The 26,722-nt window shown below is 41.1% G+C and overlaps 1 protein-coding gene and 1 long non-coding RNA gene across 2 annotated transcripts in view; one reads left to right on the top strand and one right to left on the bottom strand.

Annotated features, from left to right (window-relative positions):
• Window positions 1–26,722, bottom strand: part of CPE (carboxypeptidase E) — a 120,429-nt gene that overhangs the window by 34,384 nt on the left and 59,323 nt on the right. The window contains exons 2-3 of the mRNA XM_006213184.3: window positions 5,679–5,875; window positions 3,844–4,011 (exon numbers count right to left, since the gene is read on the bottom strand). Of these exons, the coding sequence (XP_006213246.2) occupies window positions 3,844–4,011; window positions 5,679–5,875 (365 nt within the window). The remainder of the gene's footprint in view (window positions 1–3,843; window positions 4,012–5,678; window positions 5,876–26,722) is intronic.
• Window positions 11,042–17,012, top strand: LOC140700775 (uncharacterized). The gene is made up of 3 exons (XR_012079439.1): window positions 11,042–11,511; window positions 16,390–16,499; window positions 16,605–17,012. It is a non-coding gene; the product is annotated as an uncharacterized lncRNA (long non-coding RNA).

The raw sequence follows: 26,722 nt of genomic DNA, 5'->3' as shown, positions 1-26,722 counted from the left end.
TACATTTTATACATTTGTATCTCTTAATCTCTTACCCCTATCTTGCCCCTCCCCTTTTCTCTCTCCCCACTGATAACCACTGGTTTGTTCTCTGTATCTGTGAGTCTGTTTCTTTTTTGTTATATTCACTAGTTTGTTTTATTTTTTAGATTGTCTGACTTATTTTGGTAGGCATAATACCCTCCAAGTCCATCCATGTTGTTGTAAATGGCAAAATTTCTTTTTTATGGCTGAGTAGTATTCCACTGTGTGTGTGTGTGTGTGTGTGTGTGTGTGTGTGTGTGTGTGTGTATCTCACATCTTCTTTATATTCATCTGTTGATGGACAGATGTGTGTGTGTGTGTATATATATATATCTCACATCTTCTTTATATTCATCTGTTGACAGACACTTAGGTTGCTTCCATATCTTGGCTATTGGTAATAAGGAATCTGCATTTTTTTAACCCCTGATTCCTGCAACCCTAGAAATTTACAAACCACTCTAAGGATACAGAGAATAGACTGGTGGCTGCCAGAGGCAGGAGGTTGAAGGTGGGTGAAAGGGGTGAAGGGGGATCAAAAGGTACGAACTTCCAGTTACAGAATAAATAAGTCCTAGGCATGTCATGTACAGCATGGAGACTATAGTTAGCAATACTGTATTGTACATTTGAAAGTTGCTAAGAGAGTGAATCTTAAAAGCTCTCACCACAAGGGAAAAAAATGTGTAACTATGTGCAGTGATGGATATTAACTGGACTTATGGTGATCAATTCACAATATATATATATATAGAACTTCAAACTAAAACAGCATTACATGTCAATTATACCTCAATAAAAAGAAATACATACATACATACCTGCATACATACACACCTCTATAAGGCTAAGAAGAAGTGAGGAAGGCAGGATGTGTAACAACACTCATGAAATGCTTACTATACATCTTGTACCAGGCTGGGTCCAAAAAGTCTCGGTCTAACTGAGAAAGACGGGGAAAGGAGACGGACCAGATGTGGGCAATACCCGCCCATGACTCAAGCAGTTTACTGAAGATTTCATATAATGTAAACAAATCTTGCTTCTGTTCCGAAAAGAGACTAGAATTTAATTTGTATGTATTTCCCTTTATTTTACCTTTACCCGGAAAAAGCACTGGCATTGAGATTTTTTTAATAAAAGCTCTAATTTTTAAGTACCATGAACAGGCATCTTTTTTTAAAGTATTCCTTAAACTAGATGTATGGAAACATCCAATATAAAGATTATGCAAATATCAAACAGATTCCACTGGGGGAGGGGAAGATGGTGCTGGCTGAAAATAATGCCATTTGCACCAAGGCTGCTAATCAAAGATCCTGTCAGCATGAGTTTATTTCACAAGTCTTCTATGATAAGGTGATAGGATTTATTTTTCTCGTTTCTCAAATTTAACAGACGGCACTGGGGAAAGTTTGAGGGTGTACATCCCCACTGGGCTAGCAGAACATTTCTTCATTTCTGTCTTACGCCTCGTAGCTTATCACGCAGGGCGACCTGCTTTCACCTCCGGTTACCCCAGCCCTCTGCTCTGCCAGCTCTCCCTTCTCCCAGGAAAGATGGTTTGGGGGCTGCGAAATTGCAAGTCTATGACTCAGAAGCAGGCATGTGTAAGTCATTCACTTCTCAGGTTCTGCCAAAATCCTCAGCCCCTGGCAGCCCTATTCCCAGACCAGTCCCCGCTTGTAGGTTCAGCCCAGGTTTCTGGAATGAATCCTAAACCCTGGCAGGAGAATTTTAAGAATTTTAGGCCAATGATCTGAGACTCCCTCTCTCCTGGGTCCTCTCCCCAGGGTCCCAACCACATGCTGAGGGCATGTCAGGAACTAGGAGGCAGACTTTCAGACACTGTGACCTCCTTGCCAGGCTGGACTGGACTCATTTGTAACAGGCTGTCAGCCTGCTATGTGTCAGACTCAAACAGGATTTGTAATTCCTGCAATCGAGGGATTCAAGGCTAGACTGAAAAAGAAAAACAGCTGTATAAACAAATGATTATAAGAGAACACATATAAAGCTCTATGTAACTACAAGCACTATCCTGGAAGTACATGTGAAGAACACAAAGGAAGACTCCTCAGGATGCGTCTGGAAGAGCAGCGGAAGGCTTCACGGAGGAGGTGACGTGGGAGGAGAGGGAAAAGCACTGTAGACAGCTGGAACAGCAGCACATATGAAGACGTAAAAGTATTAGAAAATGGTACGCTTAGGGAGCAGAAAGGAGTGTGTGGACAGGAGTATATGGAATATCAAAGCCAGGTTAAGGAGTGAGTGAGCTGGCGGCTGCCGGGGGCCACGGGAAACTTGAATGGCCCTGGAACTACAATAAATAGAGACACTGTTCTTTCCAAGTTCTCACTTAGGAAAGATCCTAGGAGAAGCTGATCAGCCAGAGCAGAACTGCCTGGAAAGACGCAAGATGCACTGAGAGCTGCCCCCGGCAGTCCCCACCATTCGGCCCTGGTGGGCTCGCCAGCCTCCACGGAACTGAAAACAGTACTCAACAGGATTGGTTTGAAGGCACCACGTGTTTAGCGGGTGTGTCAATATGTCCATCTCACTCAGTGGTACTTACCACAGTACTCAGGAATTATGCTGACGCGGTAATAACAATTCTAAGTCCCAACCTCAAGCGTTTTACATGAACCTAATGCATTCAGTCCTCATAACCACGCTGTGAGGTGGATACTATTGTCAGTCATCTCCCTATTTCGGGTGAAGCAGCAGAAGCACAGAGTGGTCAAACAACTTTCCAAAACTCACACAGCAAGGGTGGAACTGGGCTTTTAACCAAGGTGGATGGTTAAAGTCTTCACACTAAGGCATCATACGATTCTAACATTTTGAGTTTTTACTTTATCCTCTGGGCAGTGGAGAGCTGGCAAGTTTAGGATTTTTTTAAGCCATAGAGCAATAATTGGTGTAAGAAGATCACTCTGGAGAAATTTCAGAAGATAGAACAGAGTTGGGAGAGTCTGAACCCAAACCAAGAATGGGGGCCACCTTCCTCGTCAGAGCAGGAGGTGGCACAGCCTTGTGTTTGCAGAGGAGGGGAAGACTGAAGGGTGTCAGAAGGCCAAATGGCCGAGATCTGGAAGCATGGCTAGTGAGTGGTGACAGAGATGGAAAAATCAAGGCTCTGATGTTCGAATAAATGAGTGAATAGTGTTTTCTTAGGGAAAGACTTGTTCCTGGTCATGTTGAGCTTGAGGCCCTGGGTGTCACCAGATAAAGGGACTCGGTGAGCAAGTAAAAGAGAGAAACAGAGCTACACGGAGACCGGGAGTTGGGGATAAGGTCTAGGAGACTCTGTATAAGTGACATCATTGAAGGTCCAAGGGGATGGAAAGCAAGGGAGAGAGTTGGGGCAGCAGAGGGGCCCTGAAGGCCAGCATTTAAGCCAAGGCAGAAAAAGCAGGGAAAGAAAAAGAAACAGAGTAGTGATTTGAAAGGCAGCAGAAGAGGTAGGGGGAGTTGTGCAAAGCAAAGGAGGAAGAAGTTCTGGAAAAGAAGAAAAACTGCTGTGTGAAGTGCTACTGGCAGAGCTGATCAGATGTGCTGACAAAGGGCCTCTGAACAGGCTGGAAAGACTTTCTAAACCCCCCACAACTGGCTTCCTCCCTCCTGTCCCCATCCCTACCCCCTACTCCCTACACGCCTGGCCAGTCCTAGGGGCAGGACTAACCTCCAGGCCCCAGGGGTTCCAGCCTTGGCTTTCACAGCTCCACTGAACCCTCCACAAGCTTTCACAGGACTCCTCTGTCCTCCACTAGGAGAGAGATACAGACATATTTCATGAAAACCATACATGTCCTCTACCTTTGTGTTTTGATCCACAATTTTCTTCAGGTTTTTCAGCAGATGATTATTTGGACCACCTTCTTTCTCATTAACATAAGCTATCCTGTCCAGGTCAGGAAAGTTCCGGTTCAGATCTATCCCCTGGGCATTGCTTCGACCCACGAACCAGTCCTTGAGCTCCCCGGGCTAAAAAACACCAGAGGAAAGTCATCAGTTCATTATCATTGCTACCGTTACTGAAGGTCTTCATTAATGATTCTTATAATAATTACTTCAGATTATTCATTTCAACAATCTCTTCCTACAAGGGCATTTTCGCTTTCTTACTGATACACACATGAAGGTATCAGGCTTAAAGTATTTGTCATGGATATTTTGATAATATTTTCAATGAATAATACTTTAAATATTAATGATTCTAATAATTCAAAGATATTTAACATCAAACTACAGAAACAGTCCGTATGAGTTAATTAATAATAAATGGTGCATCTCATAGCACACCACTGTGTACTTGGTTTAAGTAAAATACTCACTGCCTCTGAAATCCACAGCAATCTACTTTTAAATATTCAAAAGAATAGTTACTAAAGGTCAGATGCTTAAAATGAGTTTCACATAAATTATTTACATATTAATAATATATCTCTCTCAGAGTCTCTGTGAAAAAAAATATGAGCTCTAGAACTTTTGTTTCAACTTTGTAAGTTGAAAAATTTCTGTTCAATTTTAAACCCTTCATTTCACGAATGATAGAATCTGAAAATTTAATAAATTTCCTACATTCAAGTAAATTCCATAATGAAGATTTCCTTGTTTTGCTATTAAATTACACTAAATCTATAGTATAAATTCCCATATTCCTAAAGTCATGTAAGCTCAGATTGTGCAGAAAAAAATCTTAAATTGTGCAGAATAAAAACCTATAAGACAGAAAATAGCAATGATAATTTTGTGTCCATCCGGTCTTACAGATCTGAATATCACCTTAAAACAGTAAATAATTTCATTCTCTAAGTTACTGTAATTTATCGCTCACAACTTTAGAAATTATATGAATGTTGTATTTACAGAAATTCACTATCTCGGTTTCTTACAAGGCCAAACTATCAGGTTACTGTATCTTATATTTTTAAAGTGCAAATCAACTTCTTAACTGTAGATAACTTACTAAATACAGACTTTAATTTGTTCCCATAAGAAAATTATTTCAAATTGTAGCAAGAAATAAAATGTCCTCCACCCCTGTCCAAACAAAAAAGGAAGCACATATCATACATCTTCTCTGAAAACATCATTACTTTCCAGCTTCTCTAACAGTAAAAATGTATCAAATTGGTTTTTGTTTAGAAGTAGGAGGGTTTTGTTGTTTTTTTTTTTACTTTATTCATCATATAAAAGCAAGGATTAAACAGTGAAACTTTATGTAGCCAAAAATCTTTATTCCTTGGCTCCAGTAGAGGGCGCTATGACATTGCCTAATTCAGAGTCAACAAAGGCCTCACTCTTCACTACACGGCTGTAGGTTATTTTTTCAGACTTCCAGATTTTTAGGAAGAAATTTATCTAGTCGCAAAGGTGAATGAATAAATGTGATTTATTTAACAATGCAAATAAAGTATTAATTAAATATTGACTTAACAACAAAATTTCTCATTCGCAATCTCTGCTGAAGAAACCCGCCCAGCACCCCTTACCTTCGGAATTTTTTCCTTATCAGCAAATTGAATACCTCACCACTTACACTCTCTCCTGCACCCTGCCAGCTGCGTGTACGCACATTCCTTATAGATGAGCACACAGATGAGACAGACGTAAAATAACGCGAGCGCCCTGCTGTGGGCCGCACCCACCTGGGATGCTGCCTTCTCAAAGCCGTCGGGGTTGAGGGAAGGCATGATGTGGATCCGCGTGTTGTGGATCAGCTGGACCACTGTCTCATTCCCCTTCTGGTATTCGTTGCACAGGTACTGCGCCAGGAAAATCAGCAGCTCCCGTCCGACCGCCTCATTGCCATGCATGTTCCCGATGTATTTAAATTCAGGCTCACCTAAAAGCCCAAAAATAGATAGCATGCAGACTCCATAGCACCAAACACAAGGCAAATGGCACACAGCGCAAAAAGCATTGTACAGTTACTAATCTATTACACACAGCTGGTAACTTCTTTGCCCTCCAGAATTGATGCCTAAGAAATCCACCTTAAAAATAAAATACTCCCAATGCCCCTTCGATCCTAATTCTCTCTCCCCAGCTTCCCACCCGTTACGCCCTGAATTGTGCCCTTCTCAGCCCCCAATTCATATATTGAAGCTCTAAGTTCCAACGTCACTGTATTTGGAGATAAGGCCTTTAAGGAGGTAATTAAAGTCAAATGAAGTCATAATCCAAAAGGTCTGTTGTCCTTATAAGAAAAGGAATAGACACCAAAAATCCCCCCCGCTTCCACCTCTGTCTGTCTGTCCCTCTCTCCACAAGCATGAAGAAAAGGCAATGTGAGTCCATAGAGAGCAGGCAGCTGCCTACAAGCCAGGAAGTGGGACCTCATCAGAAACCAATGCTGCTGGCACCTGGATCTTGGACTCCAGCTTCCAGAACCGTGAGAAAATAAATGCCTGTTGTGGTATTTTGTTATGGCAGCCCGAGCAGACAATCACACTGTTAGGTGGTTAGGTAAGTGGGGGCACCAGGCAGACAGGTACAGGTGAGGGAGGACGGTCCAGGAGATGGTGGTGTGCCCACCTCCAGCATAAAGAGGCTTTACTTCCTCTAAATGAGTGCCAGCCAGAAACCAGTTAGAACCTGACAGCCGCAGCTGTGTGGCAGCGACAAGGACCTAACCAGACATGACCCAGTGCTCATTATAATTACCACTGTGGTTTAGGCCCCCACCCCATGGATTTTTTCCTGTGTGCATCATGGGTAAGGACATGCAGAAAAGGGGACAAACATGACTGGGCACTCCAGGGGCAAGAGCTGTCAGTCAATCAAGAGACCACCTCCAAGCGAGAGTATAAGGGGAAAGGGCAAAGACCATCGCTACCCGCCCTTGGATCAGCCCGCCTCCCATTCTTGGAGGGGTACTTTCCCTTTGCTAATAAATCCTTTAAAATGTTTCACTACACAACACTTTACCTCCTGTCTGAATTCTCTTTCCGGTGAGACAATAACTGGGGTCTTTTCCTTTCCCCTTTTGGGCTAACAATACCACCCCACCCCTAATAATTCATAACAATACATCATGTGCCTCCTATCAATTAAACACGGAACTTTCATGTTTTCTTAGTCTTCGTCAAACATCTAAAAACAGGTATTAGCCATCTCTATTTTAAGGTGAGCAAACTGAAGTTCAGACGTGGAAGAGGCCAGGCCTCAGTTACGCAGCTAATGAAGCCAGGATTCAAATGCTGGCCTTCTCATCTAGTTACAAATCTATACTTTTTTTTTTCCCAACCATAGTGACTAAAAGCATTAACTTCTAGAGCCAGTCTTTGTGGTTCAAATTCTGGCACCAATTATCACTAGCTGGCCTCCAGTAGTTATTTTAGCTCTCTGTGGCTCTGTTTCCCCATCTATAAATGAGATACTAGATTCTACCACAAAAAAAGTTACAAGAACTAAGTAAAATAATGTGTGTAAATGCTTAGAACAGTGCCTGGCAAAAAAAAAAAAAGTGCTATATATTTGCTATCATTATTTTTCATATTACTTTTACATCATATTATCTTGTCATTACCACACATAATCTAGCGTTCTCTTTACAACAGCCTACTAAAACACAGAAAGGTATTTTTATTATTGTTATTGTAGAAATCATCCAAAGAGGGTAAGTTTTGCTGAAGGACCCAGAATGCAAACATAAATCATAAATGCCTGTTTCGTTGCAGTTTAGGAGGAGGAGTAAAATTGCAGAGCACAGCAGCCAAGTAATCTCAGTCCTCTTGCTCTGCTCCTTTCTGTTTCATCCATCTGTTGTGGGAGAACAGGCTCTTGTCTTGTGCAGGAAAGAATTCAAGAGCAAGGCGTGGTAAAGTGAAAGCAAGTTTATTTAGAGATACACACTCCACAGACAGAGTGGGGTCTGTCTCTCTCAGAAGGGAGAGCAGCCTAGGAGATACATAGTCCATATGCAGAATGTGGCCATCTCAGAAAGGCGAGAGGGAGAGAAGCCAATAGGTGTGGGGTGTTGAGTTTAAAGAAAAAGTAGATACACACTCCATAGACAGAGTGCAGGCGGTCTCAAGAAGGCAAGAGAGACAGCGACCACGAGGTGCGGGGTTGATAGGTTTTACGGGCTGGGTAATTTCATATGCTAATGCGTAGGAGGATTATTCCAACCACTTTGGGGAAGGGCCTAGGATTTCCAGGGAACACCCCTCACCACCTACTTTTGGACCTTTTATGGTCAGCCTAGGCACTGTCATGGCACCTGAGGGTGTGCCATGAGGCTCAAGGTCTACTGGGAGTCGAATCTTTCGCCATCTTGGTTCTAACCAGTGTGTCCTGTCCTCATTGCTGTGTCATTCATTCAACGGTTGCACGCTGACCCCTTTCCTCCCACTTCACATCCAACTGGCCCAATTTCTTCAGTGGAAAAGATCCTCCCATTTACAAAATCACTAGGATTGCTCACCTCTGGTTAAAAAAAAAAAACATAAAAGTTGGAATTACCTTTCTTCTAAAAATATATTATCTAAATATTCTTTCTTGAGATTCCTGGGTCTGTGCTTTGAGTGACTGCTAACCGCAGAAACCATGCCGTGTGTGACCGCTCAGCCTGAGATGAAGCTAATCTTAATCTAAGGATCAGGTGGGAACAAGGTCAGTGCTATTTATAGGCCTCTCGTTTTTCACTTTGAGGGAACGTCTCTAACAGAACCCCAGGGACTCACCCAGGAGGTATGTGAGAAGAGACGTTTTCTTTGCTTCTGATTTCAAAAGTCATAATAATCTTTTCTGTCCAAGTCACCCCCCTTAGTGGCTGTGTTAATGGGACTGAGACACAGAGGAAACTACAGTGGTCCTTTACGAAAGAAAACAGAGACCAAGAAGCCAGGGGGATGTCAGAGGCCCACCTCCCAAAGTTATTTGAGAATGCACTGTCGCAGGCACTCCGGTCCTGCTGCCTTACCCCAACACAACACTGAAGCTTCGGACACTTAAAAGGGCTTGACCCACAACCCATAAAGAATAGATGAGCACGCTGAAATGTTCTATTACTCCTCTGGATTAAAAAAAAAAAACTTTAATCATTTAAAGAAGAAATAGCAAACTCACAGCTACTTAGCCAAATGTGGCACCCCAGTGTTTTGTTTGGCTGTCACTATATATCTTGTGTTTGAATTTGAATGCTTTGGGGTAGAGCATGTTCTTTCAGTTCTGCCACAAGCCGCACCACTCCCTATCGCTGCTTTATTTATTTGTGGTTTCAGAATCAGGACATTGTCAGTGTGGTCCTGCTTCTTCAGCTCTGTGGGAAATCTCAGGAACAAGTCTCCCCCAATACATCTGTTACATTTGTAAGGAGATAGTAATAATAATGACAATCGAAATGCTTTAGATTGACACAAAGACGGGACTGTCAAGGTCACTTTCTAGAAGCTATCAATGTATGGAAATAAAAAGTAAGGCATAGATGACTTAGCGAAAGAAGAGCAAAGTGTAGTTTTATACACTTCTTCCATCTTCAGGAATAAATTAGATCACTAGATAATGCTGGCACCAGAATACAGAAGGGCTGTGATCTTTTAAGCCTACAGACATGTCATGTGAGATGGAGAAGAGCCACAGTTTAAATACGGCAGCTGTTGAAAATACGCAAATATGCAAATCCCAGTGTCAGACGCTACCGAGGCCCCGAGGCAGGTAGAGGGGCACTCCCAAACTCAAAGAGCGGAGGGTCCAGAGGACACAGACATGCACACCAACAGTGTGCAGGAGGGAGGTAACGGTGAATGTTGGATCCATAACCAACCAGCTTCAAGGCTCCAAACTGAAATGTTACTACTGCCCCTCTGTCCTCTCTCTAGCCCCTTTCCCTCCCAAAGCCAGAGCTGTCTTTACACAGTGCAATCCTCATCAGCTCCCTCTACCTGAAAATCCATCAGCTAACTTCCCCCTGGCCTTCCCCACAAAGACCAAAGTTCTCAGCGGGACCTCTAACCCCGCAGGTTCTGGCCTGAGGACCTCTCCTCTCCGGGGGCACCCACGCCTCCTCCGGCGCAGGGCTCTCCCCGCCATGCTGTCCACTCCTCACACACGCTGTGCCCGCTCAGCCTTCTGCTCACGGATAACTAGGGTTTCCTTAGAGCATCTTACATTCCAAGTCCAGCTCCTTTGTTGTTTTTAACACCTCCGTTTGAAAATGTGCAGTAATCACTGTGATGATTTGTTTAATCCCCCACCCCGGACTGTGTGTCTGTTAGGAGTGGGATGTGCCCGAGTCAGCTCACAATGCGCCACCTGTGCCCAGCACGGAGTCCGAAACAGTGAGGGCGCAGGAACACCAGTTAAATGCATCCACGAGTAAGTGAATAAGTGAATGGTCTTCTTCTAAATCCCACGCCCTGGCGGCGGGACCGACATGCCCGTGAGATGCAGGTGCAGTCACGGCCCCTGAAAACCTTTCCGCAACAGCCAAGGGGGGTAACTGAGTAACCGCAGGGGGCCGAGGCAGTACCAGGGAGTCCCCCGAGGCCCCAGCGCTTGCGGCGCCGCCCGCCCCGCATCCTCAGGCAGGAATGGAAATTCTTCTTTGGGAATGAAGGCAGCACTGCGGGAACAGCTGATGTCCCAGGAGGAAGTTTAATCTCCACGGTCACAAGCGAACCACAGAAGCCCTCTAGGCAAGCAGCTCCCTAAGGCTATTTTTGTTGTAAGGTCTAAATAGAGGGTTCTGGAGAGACTTTGCCTTCACCATCTTTAGCCCAGAAATGACACAAAACGGAAGACTTTGGCCTTGGACAAAAGCGTCTCTCTGTGTCAACTGGCCTTCAGTCTGTTGAACAAAGGAGTGACAGCTTTGCATCAGCACTTCATTTGCTTTCCTGCGGCGATGAAGACGGAGTTTCCAACAGACCGTTAAACGGATGACACACGCGGTCCTGCTGACAGCGTCTGCAGGGGACACGTGCCGGGGAACAGGGACGTCACGCCCCGCGGCCGTCACTGTGACGCACGCGCGCCGGACGCCCGCTCAGCGCTCGGCAACGGGCCGAGCAGCCGCGAGCGTCCCCCGGGTGCACGTGCGGACGGTTGCTCTCACGTTCGTCTTACTTCCCTCACTATCTAATTCATTGCCCTTTTCACCCGATAGTTACCCGGAGCTCCTGATCCTGCAGCCGAGGAACCGTGTTTGTACAGATTGCATTGCAGCGACTCAGGAAGGAGAGCTTCCCGGTTACATCAATTTTTTCCACAATTCTGTGTAATCAGTTTTCCAGTTACTTCGCGTGGCACACGGCCATCCAGCAAGCCATCCGTAAAAGGCGATCACCTCACAAACCACATTCAGCCTGGCTGGGCTGAGTTTCTATCTTATCTGCGTCACAGGACAAATAACGTTATCAGACTGGATCTGCATTCTCATCAGAACAAGATAAAAGTAACTTATAAGATTTATTTTTTTTTAACATAAGCGCCAAATTTTTACCAAAGTCAGAAATATTATATCCCAAACTGGAGCAAGTAAGTGATTTTCAGTTTCACACTTGTAACTCTTAATTTGCCCCAATTGTATTAATGTGATTTGAAATAACTAAGTCAGGAAGGAGTGGAAGGGGGAGGGAGGGAGAGAGGGAGGGAAGAAGGAAGGAAGAAAGAAAGGGAGAAAGGAAGGAAGAAAGAAGTTTCTACTGCTTTAAAAATAAAACATAAGTATTTTGCACCCCAGAACCCCAAACCCTTAGGCTCAGCACGTGGGTGAAGTCTGCAGCTGACAGTAGACTGGCAAAGCCCCCAGATGGGAGGCTTTAAGGTGACCAGAGAGCCACTGAAGCAGAATCCATAAAAAATAGGCTGAGCCTGAAAAAAATGATCTAATAAAGGGGCAAAGGTGAATAAATAATATTGTCTGCCTTTCCACAAAAAGGAAAATTTACTGTCACCCCCTTATTTGATCCAATGGTCAGCCTTTCTGTCCCTCTAATATTTTCTCCTCTTGGTAATAGCTGACAGACAGGCTAACAGATTTAAGTCCCCTTTCAAATCTTAGAGTCAATTATTCAATGACCGGTATATGGGAAGAAAACTGCAGAGGGAAAGTATCTTATGGAAAATGAGGTAAATGTGAAAGTAGGATGTAAATTGGAAGTTCTATCTAACAAGTACAGCATCATTGTTTAGAAAAAATAAGTAGATGAAGGGTGTTTAAAGGAACTTGATTATAATAACAAGACCCTTCATCTTTCATCCTGCAGAAATGAAATTCATAATGAGATGAATCTATTCTTCCCCCAACATCAAACTACTGTCAAAAATGAAAGTCCCATAACTCATTTGAAAGATACATACTTAACTCATTGATTTCAAAATACATGTTCCTGCTATATGTAATATACTAAACACATTGCTGAATAACTATAGCATACAAAAATAAAACCCCACTTCCCAAAGATATGATGGTAAAATGTGCACATAACCACTGATTTTGAGAAACAGATAACCAGCTATACAAATAGCACAATCACTGAACTGACTTGATTCACAAAAGGCTGTGCAAACAAGCTGGATACGCCTGTGGAACACATGGGGTTTTTTAATCAGTGACTTTCCTCCCTCAGTGGTAAACCTGAGGTTAAGATATTAGTGCTAATAATGGTTTCCACTTGTTTGACATTCTAACATATTATAGTCTACAAATCACACTTGCAGAATGAGCCCCATAAGTTCCCCAATACTTGTGGATAATATGTCATTAATTGGCTCCTGTTTCAGCACATGTTAGCAGCCTAAAATGCTGAGTATATTCCTGAAAGAAATGCAAATCTCCAGGGGCCAAATAAACAAAGGAAGAAACTGGGTATGGTTATAAAAACAGATAGATGCCAGATGAGGCACAAATAAAGAAGGAAGGGAGAAAGAAACCAAGGAAAGGCAAAAGAACAAAAAAACAGTTGCAGAAGAAAATACTGAGTTAGAAGATTATAATACCTTGCTCCCTTCTTCCAAGTTACATTTTAAAATAACTAAATTAACATGACACCTTGAAAGTGAAATCTCGCTTCATCTGATTTTTAATGGGCACTCAAAATAGAATATATTACAGAATTAGTATGCAGAGATACACTGCAGAATTATTTTTTAAAATAGTAATTGTGTGTTAGAAATTACACATAATTTGAAAGTTCTCTTACAATTGGTATCTAGAATGTTCCTAGTAATAGCCTACTTGAAAAAAAGAGGGTAAACAAAAGACCAGAAGCTATTTCCAGCCTTACAAATACAATGTCTGAGTTCTAATATTAACAAATACCTTCAACTTTTTTGAAATTAAAATACTTGTTTTCATACAGGCATGCTAGATACAATGAGAAGCTGGTAAACGTTTAACAAGCAGCTCTGATCTGTAGCATTTCCCAATTTCCATGGTGTAAATACTGCCACCACGGCCAGTATGAGGCTCTCTGTGTGAGGTCACCTGGCTCACACACATACTGAATAGCAAAATAGACCTCATAAGCCAGTGCAAGCCTACATCACTGCTATGCAGAGCAATTTCTTGGGATGGATGTCTCGTCGTAAGTTCTCCAGAAGGGAATCTGAGGTCTAAGAAATCTGAAGACTTTTCAAACACCTGATAAGATAATTAGGCTAGCCTCTACCCTAATGTCTTTCTTTATGTTTAATTTTTTATGTTTAATTTTACACAGGAAGACTTAAAAGAGGTTTGTTTGGGTTTTTCTTGTATTGAGATAGAGCTGTTTTCCAGAATACTGCACCATTAGCATTCTAGGAGGGAGGAAAGGTAGAGAGAAGTGGGAAATTTGGGAGCTGAGTTAATTACCCCAGAAGTTATTGATGCACTGGATTCTATCACCCTCTTTCTCTGAAACTGGTCATAATAAATCAATGAAAAAAATTCACTTTAACCTATTAAATAGTTTTTCTAAAATACTTATCAGCAATTTTACGTATTCAAAGTTTCTTTTTTCTTCCTACAGTCTTGACCTACGAGGCTATCTTCACAGTAGAAAAGGCAACATAATTTCATGCCCACTCATATAGAAACTTATAATTTAAAAATCAGAGAAATTAGCTATTTAAAATTAGTAACCTGAAGGGGGAGGGTTTAGCTCAGTGGTAGAGCATGTACTTAGCATGCACAAGGTCCTGGGTTCAATCCTCAGTACTTCCGTTAACTAAATAAATAAACAAACCTAATTATCACCCCTCCAAAAAAATTGTTACATTAAACACTTTATAATGACTAAGGAGAGACTGCCTACAAAAGGCTTTAGATTCAGGGAAAAAAAAAAACTTTGACTTGTTTAAGAGCATCATGAAGTGAACACATAACTTTTAATACAGAAACGAGATAAGGCAGAGATGGTTTTAATGATGTAGTTTCATGCTTTATAATCTTTGTGTAATATTAATCACAGAATTGCTGCAAAGCACCACAACAGTGATAGACCTTCTCAAATGCACGGCAGGATGCCTCTGTGGACTCATTTACTGAGGATGGCTTTGGACCATAAAGCATCTTTTAGAAGTATTAATTTCTAGATATTTTAGATAACTCTCTTAAAAGGTTCTACTGTCTTTTACCAGTATTCTTATCAAATAAAGTAAAATGTAAATATAAAATTTATCTAAGAGGCCAAGAACAGAACAGAATTCAATGAACTGGCACTAGAAATGAGGGAAAAGAAACAGGAAAGGACTGGTTTAAGACAAGTGACTATGATTCAGGTCTTTACTGACTCTCTCATCAACATATTTGGTTGTGATCTGTATGTTTATTTTGGAAAACAATGCCCTTGAGGAACTGATTTTGTAGCTTGAGAAGAGAAATTTAGGTATAGCATCAAGTTTCTGAAAGTTGCAGGTTGTTATGTGGGGAAGGATTTGATTGATTCTGCACAACCCCAGAGGACAAAACTAGAATTGAAACTAGAACGTTCAGAGAGAGAGGTGAAGAACAAATTTCTTACAACTAGAGCTGCTGGAAGACAGGTTGGCTGCAATGAAATCATTAATTCCCCCAGAAGGCACAAAGGTATCTCAGCGACATGGCACACAGGTGGGACTGGATGGTCTCTTCAACATCCTGTGATTCCATCAAAAGAAGACCTTTGACAAACTATTGGTATTCAAGCTTCTAAATGTGTCCCATACAAATCAGATACATGTTCTCAATACATGTTAGTTGACAATTTTGATAGTTCTCTGAAACAAAGAGAAAATGGTGGATCATCTCAGTGAGCTAAGACATGATTATGAAGAGTCATGGAAAAACACGAGTCTATTTCCAGCAGTCATCTCTCTGTGCCCATGAATAAAGAGCTCATCTTATTTCAAAGGTGAACATTTGAGAGGACCAGAAAAGTGACATCATCGGAACCTGTGTGGGTGGAAAATGTCAAGCATTTCTAGCAGATGCGGATGAATGAAGAAGAAAAACTACAATTTGCTAAAAACAGATAAAGTGGTAGCAAGGATAACTACCTACAAAAAATGAGCGATGTTAAAGCTTGGATGAACAATCTCTCCCCAGAAACTCTCTGAAACTGCCTTCTTAATTCTCTCAAGAAGAAGGTAACTCAAAAGTCAAGTTCATTTGTCAAAACATCAACATCATAACTGAAGACTTGCAGTGCTAGGCATATACCAGTCTCAGAAGCAGCAGGCAATACAGCAGAAGCTTTTAAAGACAAGTAAAGGACCAAATCAAGTCTGGGTCTTTCTCCTGCCTCAGCACTGAAGCCAGTACTGAGCTGGAGATGACTCACCTGTGGGAGGGCTGGGTCTGCCAGGTCTCCCTCCAAGAGATTACTGCATATCAGGGCATTCATGAAGCATCATCTTTTTTTTTTTTTCAGAGCTTTTGAAGAAAAGTTTGCTGACTTAACAATTCTATAGGTCAGAATCATTTGTGGGCTTGCAACACATACAGATTTCTGAGATCCATTACCAAAGATCATACTTCAAAAGGTCTGAGCACGGCCCTGAACACGTGTATTTTTTAAGGATCTAGAGGTGATTCTGACACCCTTCCAGGAAGGAGGAGTGGTTAGGGATGTAGGTGTAGGGAAAGTCTAGTGTGGGAGGAGTTCAGTGATGCCAACAGTCAGGTAGGAATTCCAACAGCTAAGGGCCATTGGGATACAGACTGAATAGGGTAATAGTTCTTTTCAATTTGTGGGTCGTGAACTTTTTTGAGAATTTGATTTAAACAAAACTATGAATTCTCTTCTCTCATATTTGCAAAGAAAAAAATCCACAAAATTATGCAATAATCTTACAAACTTAAAGAATCATATGACTAGACATTTACAAGTCAGGAAAGAGGGGGGATCACAGCCACCATAAGCATCTCTTACACAGGCTGGTTTTCTGTTTCAGACAAACGGGAGACTATTGCTTGCACTTCCTTCCTGCAGATGGCCCAGAGCAGCATGGCAGCAATTTGGCACTGTTTAAAAAAGCTGGGAGAGGGGGCAGCATGGACTTAGGTGAGACAAACGTGTGTTTGAATTTCAACTCTAATGAAAGCAGCTCTTTTGACCCTTTCTTGTTTGCCCATTTCTGTCCCCCCTCTAACCTTAACCTAATTACAGGAATGAGATCACTAAGCAATTGAAACTAACCCCTGACTTATGCTGTCTTGAATGTACACCATGCCTGGCCAACTGGTTCTTTTCCTGGATGAAAAGAAGTGAGAATGAAGAAATAAGCAGTTCAAGAATGACTAGCTGTCCACCCCCAACAACCCCTCAGCAATCCTGCAGGCAGACCACGCAGGCAACGTAACATCTGAAGAGGGAATCAGCCAGTCTGCACACAATGGAGATGATGCAGAACCAAACTTCCTGCCTTGATGATGATTCACTGAGATTCTTCCCCCATTTTTCCCTTTAAAAACTGTCATGGCTGAGCAAAATCTTCTGAGTTGGTCTCAGGACATGAGTCCACCTTCTCCCCAGATTGCTGGCTTTTCTGATTAAAGCAACTTTCCTTTCTGCTGACACTTGCCTTTCAAATTATTGGCTTTTGAGCAGTAAGCAGCCAAAACTGAATTTGGTAGTACTAACATCGTATATGCATGTATCTAAACTTCTTCAAGCAACCCCTTCCCCTGTCCCCAGTATTCTTTTCCCTAACTTGGCTTACTAAAATCTCTTTTGTTGTGTTGTTGGGAGGGTTAAATCAGAAAATACAGAGATGAGACATTTTGCATCATGCCCCACAACTAGCAGGTAACCAGTAAATGGAAATAATATTGCCCATGACACACATTGCTATCATAATATGAACAATCTCCCCTGTTTGAGACAGAAGAAGTTAGAAGCATCTAACAGGAATATGAGGTGACAATGGGATCTTTCAAAGAGCTATGGAACCTAAGTGGATTTGGAAAATTAACCAATCCTTCAAGAGTATAGATAATAACTTAGTCCATATGGCAGGCTCCTCAAACTTGGACGTGCATGTGAATCTCCTGGAGATGCTGTTAAAATGCAGATTCCAATTCAGCAGGTCTGCAGTGGGGCCTGAGAGCCTGAAGCTCTAGGAATCTCCCAGGGGATACAATGCTGCTGTCTGTGACCACTCTTTGAGCATAGAAAGACTATGTGGAACCTCCAAAATCAAGAGTAGGGAAAAGAAAGAGCAAGCAAGAGAGACTGACTTCTAAAAAATAAAAGATCTCTTTAGAAACTTGAGTGCTTTTGCATATTGTTAGCTCACTCCAAGCAAGGCTGAGTGTGCACTCCCAGCCAAAGGCACACAGCTTAATTTTGGAGGCCACTACACGGCCTGAGGTCTAAGGCTCACTATAAATGGTAAACTGTATGAACAAAAAAGAATACTGAATTCAACATTAGATGCAGGAAGATGGTAGAATATCATAGGGCTTACTGAAATAACTCTGCTTCTGAATAAATCATGAGTAATCATGGATTCTTACTGTATATGCACTATCATATTTTGTTTATAGTTCTCTCACTGAAGTACTTTCAAGATTTTTACTGATTGCAACTATTCTCATTTTACTTCCCACTCCATCTCACCCATTTTCTGCTACTCTTTATTTCTTTAGGGATTATGATAAGACCTACAGAGAATTTTTTTAATGAAGAGAATAGATTAGTAAAATAATGGACAAGATCTCGTCCAAGGTCAAGAGACAATAACTTGGATATACGTGGGCCCCCAAAAGACTAGAGATTTCTCATCTTATAATAATTTATATTATTCATATTACTGTTTCACCTTTCCCTTCCCTTAGGGATTCTTTAATGTTAATGTAAAGAGATGTTCCACAAGCATTCACAAGCAAAAACAATATTGAAATGTTTTGCTAAATAAAATATAAACCACATAGGTTCAATGAAGAAATAAAGACAATAAAGAAATACTGTCCTAAATATTAACTGATCATCTTTAACTTCATGTGATCCCAGGTAAACCCTATCTACAATCCCAAAATGTCAACATAATATTTTATATTGAACCTTGTCATTGTTTCTGCTGATAAACTCACGATTCTTTTAAAGCTATTTAAGATTCTGTATTTGGATGGTTTGAGATCTCTTGTCAAAAACATTCTTATTGGAACATTTCTTGGTGACCAAAATAAACAGCTGTTTTCAACTTTAATGATACAAATCATCATGTGTATCAGCAGTTCCCACTTAAAAAGATTTTATAACTGCTTAGCAGCTCAGAAAAAGATAAATAACTGTATCCCAAACCCAGCAAGAGAAAAGAATCTTTCTGCAAAGATAGTTAAATACCAAAAAAATCAAACAGAAAAATTGCACATGAAATTGCATGAAACCAAAACAAATGAACAGATAAAAACCTACACAGCCCTATCTACACAGATGGATATGAATATTTAAGGTCACAGCAATTCTCACATCCATCAGCAATGTATGCAAGTGTCTGCCTACCCACACCATGGCCAGCAATGGAGCTGATTATCTGCTTTTCATTTCAATAACTCATTTTAATTTGTATTCCTTTTATTAGAGAAGTTGAATTTTTCTCATGTATTTCATGCATTGCCATTGGCCATCCGCATTCCATCTTATGTATCTTGCTTAACTGCAGCTTTGCCTATTTTTCTATCACATTTCTATTTTTCTTATTGTTTTATACATTTTCATTGTATATTAAGTACAAGCTTCTTCTTCATTATGCAGCTCTGCAAATATCTTCTTATTCTAGACTTTTTTTACTTTTACTTTTTGCCATATATTTTCCCATAGAAAAATTCCTAATTTTGTTAGTCAAAAACTATCCAACTTTTTAAAAATGGCATCTGGACTTTTCCTGTCTTTTAGGAAAAATTAAACAGAAGTAATCCTAAATCTTCTTCTATGACTTTTATCATTTTGATTTTTGCATTTAGATCTTTATTCTACCTCAAATATCTATATAAATATAATATAATATATAGATTTATATTTATGATATCATGTATCATATATGATATATGATATCATAAATATATATCTTTGAGGTAGATATATATATGATGAAGGGTGTGTGTGTGTGTGTGATATGATATGAAGTAGTGGTTTAACTTTATCTTATTCCAGGTGGAAGCCAATTATGTCAACATCATTTTTCCCTTGTATTTAAATTATACATTTATCACAAATTAGATTTCCATATATACTTTGGCCTATTTCTGGATGTTTTTCTGTTCTACTAGCTATTTCTTTCTGGACTTTATACCATGCTGTTTCAATTAGATAATTTTTTACCAGATAATAGTAAATGTACATTTTAACAGCTGGTAAGACAATATAAGTTTCTTTTCCAAGATTTTTCTCTAGAATTCACACACATTTATTTTTTTCACATGAAAGTGAAAATAATTTCCTTCATTTCAAAAACAGAAGACTCTGTTTGGAGTTTCATTAAAAGTGCACATTCACTTTGGAAGAATTACTATTTTCATGGTTTTAAGTCATTCTGTGAATTCAATTTCCATTTTTTCAAGTCCTATCAATAAAGTTGTACATCCCTCTTCACACAGGAGTTGCAGCTTTCTTGTTAAATCTATTCCTGGGTATATAGTTGTGAAAGGAATATTTTTCCACTATTATACCTAACTTACTACTGCTACTATTTTAAAAAGCTGTTAACTTTCTGTCATTTTTTTTCAAATATAAAGAAAATATCAAAATCAGTAAAAGAAGGTAGGAGTAAGGAATTTTCAAAGCTATAAGCAAAAATTAACCAATAAGATAGAAAATATTAATAAAATATAACTTCTGCTGAGCCTGAAAAGAAAAAAAAAGATAAAACAAATTTACACAGTATTAGAAGAAAGGAAATACAACCATTAGAACCAAAAATATGGACGTTCTAACTTTTATTAGTAAAAAAAAAAAAAGCAACAAAAGGGAAAATAAGGGGGACTACATCAAACTGGAGAGCTTCTGCACAAGAAAGGGAACAGTCCGCAGAGTGAAAAGGCAGCCTATGGGATGGGAGAGAAGATTTGCAAACCATATTGATAAGGGGGTTATTTTGAAAATAATAAAGGAATTTCTACAACTCAGTGGCAAAAAATGGGCTAAAGACTTGAACAGACACTCCTCTAAGGAAAGACATACAAATGGTCAACAGGTATGTGAAACAATGCTCAACGTCATTAATCATGAGAAAAATGCAAATCAAAGCTACAATAAAATATCAACTTACACCTATCTGGATGGTGCTGTGGTTTGGATATTTGTGTCCCTTCAAAATTCTTATGTTGAAATATTAATGTCCAATGTACTGGTATTAGGAGGTGGGGGTGGTTTATTTGGGAGGTGATGAAATCATGAGCTTGGAGCCCTCACGTCTTCACGAGTGGGATTAGGGCTTTTTAAAATGAGACCCCACAGAGCTCCCTAGCCCCTCCCACCACATGAGGACACAATGGGAAGTCTGTGACCCAGAGGGGGGCCCTCACCCCACCACACTGCCACCCTGACCTAAAACTTCCAGCTTCTAGAACTCAAGAAATAAATGTAACCAACCCAGTCTGTGGTATTGTTATAGCACAGATAGATGGCTATTATCACAAAAACGAAAGATAACAAGTGTTGGTGAGAACGTGGAGAAATTGGAACCCTCGTATACTGTTGGTGGGGATTTAAAATGATGCAGCCTCTATGGAAAACAGTATGGAGGTATCTCAAAAAGTTAAAAATAGAACTGCCATTTGATCCAGCTATCTCACTCCTGAAAGAACTGAAGATCACAATCTCAAAGAGGTATTTAAGATAAAGAGATATCTTTGAGATATTGTGAATTGCAGCACTATTCACAATAGCCAAATACCAAAACAACCTAAGTGAACACTGACAGGTGAATGGATTAAAAAAAAAAATGTGGTATATACATGCAATGGAATATTATTCAGCCTTAAAAAAGAAGGAAATCCTGTCATACGTGACAACATGGATGAAACTTGAGGACATTATGTTAAGTGAAATAAGCCACTTTCAGAGGGACAAAAATTACATGATTCCACTTACATGAGGTATCCAAAATAGACTCATAGAAGCAAAGAACAGAGTGGTGCCTGCCAGGGGCCGGTGGGGGGGGAAATGGGGAGCTGCATACAGAATTTCAGTTATTGCAAAATAAGTACGTCGTGGAGCTCTGCTGCACAACATCGTGCTTATAGTTAACAATGCTGTACTGTGCACTTAAAAACCTGTTAAGAGGGAAGATCTCATGTTAAGAAATAAGGAAAGAAAAAAACAAACTTATTTAAGTTTAAATAGTAAGATTTCATTCTTCAGTTGCTAAACCATCCCGTGGCTAGTGTAGCTGGACACTGCCGCAGCTCAAGATGAATTTTCCCTCCCCAGATGGGGCAGGAGGGGTGTGGATGCAATAGAAGGCAGCAGTGACAGTGGCTGTGGTCTCTCCCCATGTGGCCATTATCACCCCCAATGCTCCACCTCAGTCAACAGTCATTTCTTCTAGTAAGTTTCAAACCCAGATGGGTTGCCGACTTAAGAAGGCGCAGTACCTCTCCTAGTGGTTAAAAATGCGAGCTCTGGAGTCAGACAGGCTAGATTTCTCTCTGTGTCCCACCGTCTACCAGCTCGGAGACTGTGGCCAAGTTATTCAGCCTCTGTACCTCAGTTTCCTCGACTTGCATGCAGGAAAAATACCTACTTCATAGGGTTATTGGAAGGATTAAATTCAAAAATCCATTAAAAGCTGTTAGAATAGTTCCTTGCATGCAATTAATGCCCCCTCCAAAGCTTAGCTATTTGGTAATGACGATGATGACAGGGAGGAGGGGGGACAAGAGAGGAGAAGGAGGAAGAGAAGGGAAAGGAGGAACCACTCAGCAAATGTCTGCTCTATTCTTTGTTCTGACTTCACGGAAGACATTCCCCATGACTCTCACCTGTTCCTTCTCACAGTTCCCGGAGGACCTTCCAAACAAGCCGAACCCCAAGAGAGGCCCACGCTTTTGTGGTTAGGGCCCTTTCATTGGTCTTTGCTGAGCTTTATCATTTATTCACTCACAGAAGTGTTTACTGAGTGTCTACTATGAGCCAGGCCCTGGGTTACAATGGAAAACAAAGCAGATGTAGACCATACCTTCATGAAACTTTAAAGTCTCCCCGACCCTGGGTTCTGAGTTCTGGGACCACTTTTAGGATCCACTGCTCTTCCTCAAAGTAATATACAAGGGCTTCCCCAAGAGCTCTGACCCACCGGCTCAGAATCAGAGCCACTCTCCGCAGCAGGTTGACTCAACTGTACACTCACCAGAGAATAAAACCAATGTTTGCACAAGGTCTGGCTGTCCCTCTACGCGACTGCAGTCCGGGAGGACTTTCTGTGCTGGTGGCAGTTTTCTGTATCTGCGCTGTCCAGTACAATAACAGCACTGGGGCACCTGGAATGAGGCTAGTGCAGCTGAGGACTGGATTTTTAACCACGCCTAATTTAAATTTAAATAGCTGTACGTGGCTGCCTTAACGGAGAACGCAGGACTAACTTCTTTGTTTTTGTTTGTTTGTTTGTTAGTTACAATCTGAAAACTGAATCTGGTGCTTTTTGTGCGAATTCCCTGTAGGTTGAGATTATTTACACTGCACAAAGAAAGGTCTGAGTCGTCCTGGAGGGAAATTTGGAAGTAGTATGGCTAGCACGGGCTGCAGTTTTATTTTGGAATAAAAACCCATTGTTTTGCTGTGGGAAGAAACTTTCCTTAGTGGGAAAATTTTAAAGGTTCTGCCAAACCAGAAATGCTATTTAAATAATAAGAATTACTCCCCCTTTTTTTTTTAGCAGAGGAGATGATCAATCATGATTAGAACCATTTATAAAAGTCACTTTGAAGGTGTCTGTGTCCACAACTTGGGGCAGCAGCAGGAGAATGGAAGCAACAGTGATCATTTCGATTTGGTCAAAATAACCACCCACAGGTCCTCCACCTTAACCCACACCCTCCAGCTAGCGATCAAAGTCAAACTCAACATTCTAAGTGGACTCGGAGCCAAAGGAAACTTTAAAGATCCGTAAAGAAAGCCCAAATATGATGGGTTAAATAATTGGGAGTAACTGAAACCAGGACCTTATGGAAAACGCCCATCCTGAAAGTTACAGTTACTGGTTCTAGCCCGCTACTTGGAACACAGCATTAGAGAGTCTACGGTGCTGGCTTGAGTGTGAATGCCCTAAAAGTTCAAGGATCACAGTGGCCTGCTCCGAGTCAGGGCTGGACAGGACATTTAAAAGATGGCCTCATTCTTTAGCAAAACAGAGCTGAGTCGCTGCGATGGCGTCTGTCCCAGGGAAGCTGAGAGCCACCCGGTGCTACCGATCAGGCTCCTCTGTGAGTTCAGGATACATATGAGCCACCTCTTGTGCAAGTTGCTTCAGTTCTCCAGATGCACAATCCTCATGCATTTGAGCCATTAAAGACCAACCAAATCAGGACTCTTGAGAGAGCAAGGAATCTCAAGGATTAATGACAAGCACAGTAGCCTTGCTGGGAACCAAGAAGACCTGAGGCCAGAGAGGGCTGTGAGATACCTGGTAGCCAGGGCTTATCAAGGACTCACAGGTCCCTGAGAAAAACCCCTCAAGGCAAGTACTTTCCCATTGGAGATACAGAGAAAGAGGTGGTCGTGCTTGCTTGGTCGCTCCTTGGAATCCCCCCAGCACTGATCCAAGTAATTACTGTGGGTCGCTGTGACATTATAAAGGAATTCAGTTGGGAGGGCAAAAGGGGGAGAAGTTCTGTAAAGGCTTAAAGTATATAAATTATTATAGAAATGAACTCTTGTTCATTCCTGTGGTGTTCATATGAATCATGAAATCAGTGACATTTCCAAAAACCCTGCAAGTCACACCACTGTTCCAGAAACCATAGGCTAGAAGGGGGTACGGCTGTAGCTGGGGGAATTCTGAAACTTACCCTTGGTTCATTTCTGCTGCAAATGAATACCTGGGTAATACTCCCATTTGCCCACACCTGTGCTATAAAAGGGGTTAGCACGAACTGATCTGACTTCTGGATGATGAGTAAAGAGACAAAGTTATCTTCTATGCTGATGAGGCTTAACTTTAAAACCACCAATCTTCCAGCCTCCCAGGGATTCAGCACTGATAAAAATACTAGGAGCCATTCTGGTTAAAGACATCATAGCATGAGGAGCATGTTTAAAACTTGGAGAGGATACACGGAAAACAGAAACAGAACACACACAAACACACAGAGAGAAAAAAACAGAAAACACACAGTGGTTTTGGCAGGAAAACCAAAGAAAGCAAGAAAGTCTGATGGGGATGTCTTACGTGAAGCTATATAACAGCACAACTATATTAAGTAAACGATAGCCCTTGAACTAAGGTATTAAAATCTAAAAAATTCTGGAAAGTAGAAGAATAAATCTATAAACAAGCGAATTGCAGTTTGCTGATTCATTGGGTTAACGAGCTAATCTGGGGACGGGTTTAGCTCTCTCCCAATTCCATCAGTTCCTCATCATCTGAACATCTTTTTGTCTAGGACACTGACATTTTCTCAATTTAAGAAATCTGCTCGCCTTTTCTAATCAGATGGCTGCCCCACTCCCTTGGCATATAGAAAGTTCTAGCAGCAACTGCAAATTTATATTCTCCTCGTTAATAACAGTATCCTTGTATTGTTACTTTCCCTAAAATTTTTATAAGAGTGAGAAATGCAGCATGAACTTTCTGTCACATGAGATACAAGTCTGAAATGGAAGTAAATCTTTGAAGTGACATAAAAAATTGCTTCCGCGGACTTCTGTCACAACACGTTGTTTTTCCTATGTGCGTAAGTCAGCAATAGAGAACACAGATGGCTCTTCCATGAATAATTTCCTTCTAACAATTTAACTAGGAAATGAATTCCTCTTGACTTCTAAATCAAAATGATTAACAGCAAAGACATGGTCTCCTGTCCTTCCCCAGCTAATTCTATGCTTCTGTGTTTTCTCCTCTCTTCTTCTACCTTATCCATTTCCCTTTTCACATGATCTTTTTGTTGCCTTGCCAAATTTTAAGTTGGCTTAACCCAAAGCCACCTTTTGGCAATTACCAGACAACTCATTTTTATGTCCCTGTTATTTTGGGGGTAGGGTTTTTTGGGTTGTTAATATTGAATTGATTACTTGGTTGCCAGGTTGATATTTTTCAAACATGAAGCTGTTTATAGACGATTTATCCAAAAACATCTTTAGTGAACCAGGCAAATGAAGTGTTTCTCATTATTCCCCTTTTTCTAAGTCAGAAATATGAGCCAGATTCTCTGACGATTTAATCCCCTTCCTGGCTACAAATCAGACACCTCTGAAAAATACACTTACTCTTTTAAAACACCAGGACACGTGTTAGACAGGGGCGCCTTGCACCAAGTCATCTGACAGTAAAGGGGCTCGTCTTCACACTGGAGGTCAGTCTCTGCCTCTGCTTTCAGCTGCTGGGTGGGGCTCATGCTTCGAGTAAGCACTGCTCGAACTCCATTACAGACTCTGTCATCCATGAGGCCCCCGAAGCCCAAGATCAGTTCCACGTGTGGCCCCGTCACAGCGACTGGCATGGACCTTTACAGTCCTGGTGCTCCTGAGCCTTGAAGCCAGAATGGACCCTCCCACTGTGTTAGACCTGTTTTATCTTTTTAAACCATGTTTATTTTAGTGATTTTGCAACACTCATCATGTTGGAAACTACCCATTCAAATTATCCGCTTGGCTTCCCCACTAGACTGCAGGGAGCACTAGAGCAGGGATTATGATTACCTTGTTCATTATTAGGATCCCAACACATTGACCATCACAAAAAAGATGCTTGACGCTATTTACATTAGCCAAGACATGGAAACCGCCTAAATGTCCATCAACAGATGACTGGATAAAGAAGATGTGGTGTATTTATACAATGGAATATTATTCAGCCATAAAAACCGACAACATAATGCCATTTGCAGCAACATGGTTGTCCCTGGAGAATGTCATTCTAAGTGAAGTAAGCCAGAAGGAGAAAGAAAAATACCATATGAGATCGCTCACATGTGGAATCTAAAAAAAAAAAAAAGAAAAAAAGACAAATACAAAACAGAAACAGACTCATAGACATAGAATACAAACTTGTGGTTGCCAAGAGGGAGTGAGGTGGGAAGGGACAGACTGGGATTTCAAAATCTGTAGATACTGACAGGCATATGTAG

This window comes from Vicugna pacos, chromosome 2, assembly GCF_048564905.1.
Source record: "Vicugna pacos chromosome 2, VicPac4, whole genome shotgun sequence".
NCBI classification, from domain to species: Eukaryota; Metazoa; Chordata; class Mammalia; order Artiodactyla; family Camelidae; genus Vicugna; species Vicugna pacos.
This window is presented reverse-complemented; position numbering and strand designations above follow the sequence as displayed.